Raw genomic sequence first — 7511 nt, 5'->3', positions numbered from 1 at the left:
CTGGCGAGATTGTGGGTGGGCATTTGGAGCGGTTGGGCAGGGTTTTGTGAGATCTCGCTGTTCGGTGAAGGAGAGGAGATTCATGGGTGGAAATGATCCTGGACGTGTAAACAAGAATTCATTCAACTCAGGCTAAACCAATCTATGGGCTTTCGTGGGGCATTGGACATGTTCCCTCATGGGGGGCGAGTGGTGAAAGAGAAGGCATATGGTATCCGATATGACCTGGATATTTGGATCCAAGATCCTTTTGGGACTAAATTTATCGAGATTTTGTTAAATCCATTTTAAATCATCTGTACAAGTAACAGGGTGTTTTCGTCCAAGACGAAATCCCTGGCTGAGGTCAATGCTAGTTTGTCTGACTCATTCATACAATGCTTCAATGTGGTGGAGAGTTAATAACAATGAAGTTCGTAACTCCAGCAAGGGGGCAGACCTGAGTTAACTAAAGTCGTCACTGACAAAACAAGCAGGATCAGTGACATATTTCCTTCTCTGATGGAACCCCGTGTGTTTTATGACAATCCTGGTCATCTAATACCTACCAGTTTTCAATACCTCTGATTTAATTTAATCAAGTTTACTTTGCTGGCTACCTGGTAGAATTCAAACTCATATCATGGCGTGTTTCTGCGGTGCGGATGGGATTAAGATACATTCTATCATCTAGCAGTCTGTGTCTTAGTTATATTGTGCTCCTGTGTTGGATGTGTTCAGGGTTCTAACATCTCCAGCTGACCACTTGACTGTGAAGCTTCCCAACAGGTGAGATTGGTGCTGGTATAAAACTTTAGTTCCCCTTCAGTTCATAATTGCGGTCAATCTTTGCATCTATTTACAACTTAAATATGTCACCCACACAAGAAGTGAGGAATCCATATGTTTTACCTTGGTGAATTGCAACACACGGTTCTCTCATCACTGCGTTCAACCAGAAGAGGTGATTGAATTTTCCATCCAGTAAGGCGCCATCTCTCAGTGACAATGTCCGGGACTCATCATTAATTCTGCAAATATTAAATAACCGGTTAGAACTCGCGCGTCGACATGTTTATGTGACTTTACAGATCCGTGCAGAGTTTAACTGAAAAGCATGTCCTACCTGCTCTTGCGACCAGCTTCCTCCTGAAATAAATAAATCAGAAATTGAGACGCCCATCAAAATAAGGGAATGGATCCCACACCAGTGGACCACATGAGTGGCAAGGGTGGGGATAAATTAGTGAGATTTAAGCAATGTATGTAGACTGTAATAAATAATTGGTATAGCGTCTAAAAATGTCGGATGAATTTTTTGCACGGTTCATGTATTGTATACATTTATTACCTGATTAAAGTATTTTGAAATTTTAAAAAAAGGAAGGTTGGGACATGTTGTGAATTTTCTGTTGAATAATGTCATATGGTCATAAGTGATAGGAGCTGAATTAGACCATTCAGCCCATCAAGACTACTCTACTATTCCATCATGGCTGACCTATCTCTCCCTCCTAACCCCATTCTCCTGCCTTCTCCACATAACCTCTGACTCGTACTAATCAAGATTCTATATATATCTGCCTTAAAAATATCCACTGACTTGACCTCCAGAGCCATCTGTGGCAAAGAATTCCAGAGTCACCATCCTCTGACTAAAATTCCTCCTTATTTCCTTCCTAAAGAAATGTCCTTTAATTCTGAGGCTATGACCTCTAGTCCTAGACTCTCCCATTAGTGGAAACGTCCTCTCCACATCCACTCTATCCAAGCCTTTCAGTCTTCGGTCAGTTTCAATGACGCCACCGCTCATTTTTCTAAACTCCAGCGAATACAGGCCCAGTGTCGAAAAACACTTATCATATGTTAACCAACAATAAACTGTTAATCATGATTGGTTGGAGGAATTTAAGATTAACGATGGATTAGATTGGGTGTGGATGGAGAATGTATCACCAGTTCTGAAGATACCAAAACACAAATGTAAATTGCAAAGTGGCCTGGAGCAAATTCTGTCAGAACTTCAGTGATCAGAATGTGGAATTTGCGGTCACAGGTCTGGTCGATGCAGATGGTAATGTAACGTAAGATCACGTATGCGGATGAGGGAACCACAAAGGGTGTGAGGCACTGGTCGGGTACAGGTTGTTGTCAGCAAGCAATTTGTTTTACAGTATAAAAACTTACAGGACTAAATTAAAAGGAAAATCAGCAAAACAAAACAGAGTCACGAATCACGACAAACAAGAGAATCCCCAGAGATACAACAAGTATATTAATAGCTAAAGAATAACTCGGGAGAGAATGATTCCCTCTGAGGTCAAAGGGACAACTGGAGAGAGAATAAGTGTGGAGAAAAGAACTGCAGATGCTGGTTTAAATCAAAGGTAGACACAAAATGCTGGAGTAACTCAGCGGGTTAGGCAGCATCTCTGGAGAGAAGGAAGGAGTAAGCGCTGCTGTTTCTTAGTGAGAATCTGGTGCAGTTCAGCAAACTGGGTTGTGATCTGTGACTGAAAGTTGTTGTGTGACTGATCCTGTCAGATGAAATGTGAAGATCAATATATTATGTAATTCTCCTGCATATCTTCATGAAACGGAAGGTCGCATAGGCAACCCAATCTCGAGGCATGGAGTGTAGACAAAGGCCCTTCGGCCCACAATGCCCATGCTTGCCACTGTGCCCACCTACACCGCTCCCATTTGCTTGCATTTAATCCGTAGCTTTCATTATCCTGGCAATTCAAGGGCTGACTGAAAGCTACTGGAATGTTGTGAAAGTAATCTGCATTACCTTCCTTTCTATTCCCACAATCCAATTCCTTGTTCCATATTCCATTTCACGTGCCCGTTAATTCCCACTCATTCACCCTCCATGTCAGTACACTACTCCCAATATCATGTGCTCTCATTTTTCCCACTAATCTCCCATGTGGGACATTAAAGGCTTTCTGAAAGTGCAGGTACACTACAATTCCAGAAGATTAGTCAAGCATGATTTCCCCTTCGTAAATCCATGCGGACTCGGACCGATCCTGTTACTGCTATCCAAATGTGCCTCTATTTCATCTTTTATTATTGACTCCAGCATCTTTCCTACAACTGATGTCAGGCTAACTGGTCTATAATTCCCTGTTTTCTCTGTCCCTCCTTTCTTAAAAAGTGGGATAACATGAACTCCCCTCCTATCCACAGCAACTGATCCTGAAAATATAGAACATTGGAAAATTATCACCAACGCACCCACGATTTCCAGAGCTACTTCCTTATGTACCCTGGGATGCAGACCCTCAGGCACTGGGGAGAAGGCAGGAGAATGGAGTTGAAAATGTGAACAAGATTAGCCATGATTGAATGGCAGAGTAGACTTAATGGGCCGAATGTTCTAATTCATCTAGTATGAATTATGGGATAGCAGAGCGTGTTTGTATGAGGGATGTTGGAAAAATATAGGAATTGATAAAAGTTGCATTTTCCCAAATATATCGTTGCCAATGTTGTGACTGCAGTTTCATTGAACAAGATTGAAACATAACCCCTGACCTTCAGAAATACACGATGTCTGTTTGATCCATTCGCCCCTGCAGATTTGAGAGTTCCTCCTCAATAGAGTTTAAATTCTCTTGAATGTCTTGAAGATTTTCTCCATTTGACTTAGAATCTTCTCCTCATCCTCCTTGATCTCTCCGAGAATGTGCTGCTCTTTCTTCACGAGAATCTGGTGCAGTTCTACAAACTGAGATGTGACGTGAGACTTGAGGCTTTGTGACTGCTCCTGTCAAATGAAAGGTGAAGATTGATCTAATATATTTCTGTATTCTATTTGGTTGTTAAGTAGAAGGTGACCATTTGGCACGTTGATATCTATGCTGTTCCTTAGAATAATCCCATTAATCTCATTTCCTCGCTTTCCCCTGAAACACAATGGCCCTCACGTCCACATTAACTCCCACCGACTCACAGATCACCCGCCTTCAGCAGCTTCATTACAGCAACCAATTAAACCAACATGTCTGGGAGATGTGGGCGGAAACCGCCCTGGTCACGGGGAGAACATAGAAACACAGACAACGGGTGCAGGAGTAGGCCATTCAGCCCTTCGAGCCAGCATCGCCATTCAATATGATAATGGCTGGTCATCCAGAATAAGTATCCCGTTCCTGCTTTATCCCCATATCCTGTGATCAGGCATGAGACAGGAAGACACTGAAAAAAGAGGAAGAGAGATGGGGATCCAGAGGGCAGCGCTCCTGGTGGCGGTAAAACAAGGCAGCGTCTCCCCTCCCCCCATGCAGAGAATTTTATATAATTATCAGAATCACGCTTTATCTGCCAAGTATGTTTTGCAACATATGAAGAATTTCATTGGCCAGGTCAGTCATACAATTAAAAGCAACAGGTCACTCAAAAACACATTTTAACATGAACATCCACCACAGTGACTCCTACACATTCCTCACTGTGATGGAAGGCGAAATAAAGTTCAAGTCCCCTCCCTTAGTTCTTCCTCGATCGTTGTACTAGGGAAGGGGTAGAGAGCGGGGGGAAGGGGACATGGAAGCGTCACATCGACAATACCAGAAGTCAGGGTGGAACCGAATTCACCGGAGCAGCGAAACAGCGCAACTAACTGCTGCCACGCTACGCTGTAGTGCATTAACCAAAATACAAAACTACACAACACGATCAGAAATGCCACACAGCAAGTTCTCACCCGGACTTGGGAAATCTTTTGCTTCTGTTGCTCTTCCATTTCCTGGATGGCAGATTTATTTGTTGTCAGAGATTGTATGGATGATTTAACCTGATCCTGGGAATCAGAGAGAATGGGGGTTAGACAATAAACATTCAACTATACGTTCAAGCAAGTGATCGTAGTCGGTTTGCTTTTACCTTGTAGGTTTCAACAGCTTCATCGACCGGCATGAAGCTGTGAGACTTGTGTTCCCGCCCAGCTGCACAAATCACACAGATCAGTTTCTTGTCCGTTTCACAAAACAGCTTCAGTTCATCCTGATGTTTGTCGCAGTGATGTTTACTTTCCTTCTCTTCTGTATTCAGGCTCAGTGTTCGAACTTTCTCAGACAGTCTCGCCAAGGCCCGATTAACCCTGAGGGTGCGGTCTGTAAACTCGTCTCTACATTCCGGGCAGGAGTTTCTCACCTCCCTGTCCCAACTCTGTGTGATACAGGAGCGGCAGAAGTTGTGCCCACACTCCAGTGACACCGGATCGGCGAAGAAATCCAGGCAGATGGGACAAAGTGCCTCCTCTGTTAAACTCTCGACCTGGCGTTTAGAAGCCATTTTAACTCCTGCCACTTCCTGGTTTGAAACTGCTTTCACTGATTGGGAGCTGCTGATCCCTTGTGATCCCTCTGTACCGCGAGTGTCCACCGCGTACGCTGCCGTCTCCAGCACGTTTGCTGTAGGTTTTCAGGGTGAACGTGTTCTAGGTGATCGTGTCCTGTCCTCAAATACCCATGGAGGGGTTAGTGAGATGTTAAACAGACCGGTATATAAATGTAAACGCAGGGAATGTTATGGGACAGTTTAGAGCAGGATAGAAAATGTCATGGTCTAAAAAGAAACGAACTGGGGTGTAAAACGATGGTTAAATATAAACTTAGAGTGAAGTCAAGTCGGATTTATTGTCATCTGTACAAGTACTGCGATGAACAGCTGCGATGAACAACTCATCACCGTTTCAGCTGCATCACACGCACAAACTCAGTGCTACACAAAATATTAATTAAACGCAAATTATAACCACATTACACATACATTCTGCAAGTTAGTAAAAACAAAATTAAAAACTGCTCCAAAGACAAGGCATTAAAGCAAAACACAATTAAAAATAAACACACCCATGGCAGTGCAGGCGGTAGTGCAACTCGTGTGCGTTGGAAATGCCGTACATGATGCGAACAGTCAGGATACATTCTACAGCGCTGATGTGGAGGTTTCTTCGAGTATCAGGTTATATCCCGGAATATCCACAATACGACGACACAATCCGTATGGAACAAAGAACAGTCCGCATAGGAGCAGCCCTTCGGCCCACAGTGTCTGTGCCGAATATGATGCCAAGACCAACTCTTACCTGCTTGAACATAATCTATATCCTTCAATTACCTGCATACACGTGCCTATCCAAAATCTCTTCACCGCCTGTCTCGTATCAGCCTCCATCACCATCCCTGGCAACGCGTTCCAGAAACTCACCATCATTGGGGTAGAAAACCTGCCTCGCACATCTCCTTTAAACGTAGCCCCTCTCATCCTATAGCTGTGCTCTCTACTATTAAATATTCCCCTCTCGGTAAAAGGTTCTGATTGTGTAACCTGCCCACCCCTCTCATAATTCGATAGACTTCCATCAAGTCTCCCCTCAACCTCCGGCGATCCGGAGAAAACTTTCCATAGTCGGTCTGACCTCTCCATTCTCTCAATGAAATCATAATTCTGGTAAACCTCCTCTGCATCGTTGCCAAGTTCTTCATATCCACTTTCACCTTCCAGTGACTCTATCACCATCGACATTCCGGGTGCTCCGAAATAGGTGCGGGTGATGAGGAGGGGAGGGGGGAATGTGAGAGTAGGTGTAGGGTAAGCGTGAGAGGATAAGGAACATGGAAATTAGGGCGGCGGTGGGCAGAATTGGTATTCAATGAGAGACAGCTGCGAGTTGAGACACACGGGACTGCAGATGCAAACTGCTGGACGAACGTAGCGGGTCAGGGGCTATCTGTGGCAACATCAGGTGCGGTGGCGAGGCAGAGATTACGTTACTGAACGAGGAATCCAGAGTCACATCCAGAGTCACATCCACATTAAAGTGTCTCCACTGCACCTTTAATGAATGATTGAAATTAAATCCTTCTATCATGCAAATGTCTTTATTAATAGTTAATAAATGGTGGTAGTTGCAGCTTTTATAAAGAACAGCGGTATAATTGCTGCCTTACGGCGCTTATAGCGCTAGAGAGCCGGGTGCTGTCTGTACGGAGTTTGTACGTTCTCCCCGTGACCGCGTGGAGTTTCTCCCAGATCTTCGGTTTCCTGCCACACTCCAAAGACGCGCAAGTTTGTAGGTTACTTGGATTTGGTATAAATGTAAATTGTCCCCAGTGTGTGTAAGATAGTGTTAGTGTGCGGGGATCGCTGGTCGGCGCGGACCCGGTGGGCTGAAGGGCCTGTTTCCGCGCTGTATCTCTAAACTAAACTGCACTAAATACAGTTAATCATCTCAAATTCTTTTTTTTAAACTAGTTTGAGGATCGATGACCATAACGCTCCTAAATTGTTGTTTAAGATACAGTCCCACATGGCTGAAGTTCAAATGTCCTTTGAAATGGCCGAGAAAACCATTCAGAGGCCAATGAGGGGTGCGTAATAAATACTGGTCCTGCCCCGACACCCAAACCCATCACACCGGTAATGCGCATCTATTTAAATTAATCCCTTAATGAGGAAAAATCCTTAATAAGGAATTAATTTAAACAGATTAAGGAATTACAGAAGCAGTTTACCCG

General features: G+C 44.0%; 1 protein-coding gene across 1 annotated transcript; it reads right to left on the bottom strand.

The window, feature by feature from the left end:
* Nucleotides 1–3527: 3527 nt before the first annotated feature.
* On the bottom strand, nt 3528–5681 carry LOC116982186 (nuclear factor 7, brain-like). Its single transcript, XM_033035488.1, has 3 exons — nt 4873–5681; nt 4694–4789; nt 3528–3754 (listed from the first exon to the last, which is right to left on the bottom strand). Exons 1-3 carry the CDS (start codon nt 5281–5283, stop codon nt 3593–3595), a joined length of 669 nt encoding a protein of 222 aa, XP_032891379.1. The 5' UTR covers nt 5284–5681; the 3' UTR covers nt 3528–3592.
* Nucleotides 5682–7511: the final 1830 nt, after the last annotated feature.

The sequence above is a fragment of the Amblyraja radiata genome, chromosome 16 (genome assembly GCF_010909765.2).
Source record: "Amblyraja radiata isolate CabotCenter1 chromosome 16, sAmbRad1.1.pri, whole genome shotgun sequence".
NCBI classification, from domain to species: domain Eukaryota; kingdom Metazoa; phylum Chordata; class Chondrichthyes; order Rajiformes; family Rajidae; genus Amblyraja; species Amblyraja radiata.
This window is presented reverse-complemented; position numbering and strand designations above follow the sequence as displayed.

Coding starts and splice junctions, on each gene's coding strand:
- LOC116982186 (XM_033035488.1), bottom strand. CDS start 5,283: ATGGCTTCTAAACGCCAGGTCGAGAGTTTAACAGAGGAGGCACTTTGT. Junction 4,790..4,872: donor AAGCTGTTGAAACCTACAAG/GTAAAAGCAAAC, acceptor TCTGATTCCCAG/GATCAGGTTAAATCATCCAT. Junction 3,755..4,693: donor AAAAGATTTCCCAAGTCCGG/GTGAGAACTTGC, acceptor TTCATTTGACAG/GAGCAGTCACAAAGCCTCAA.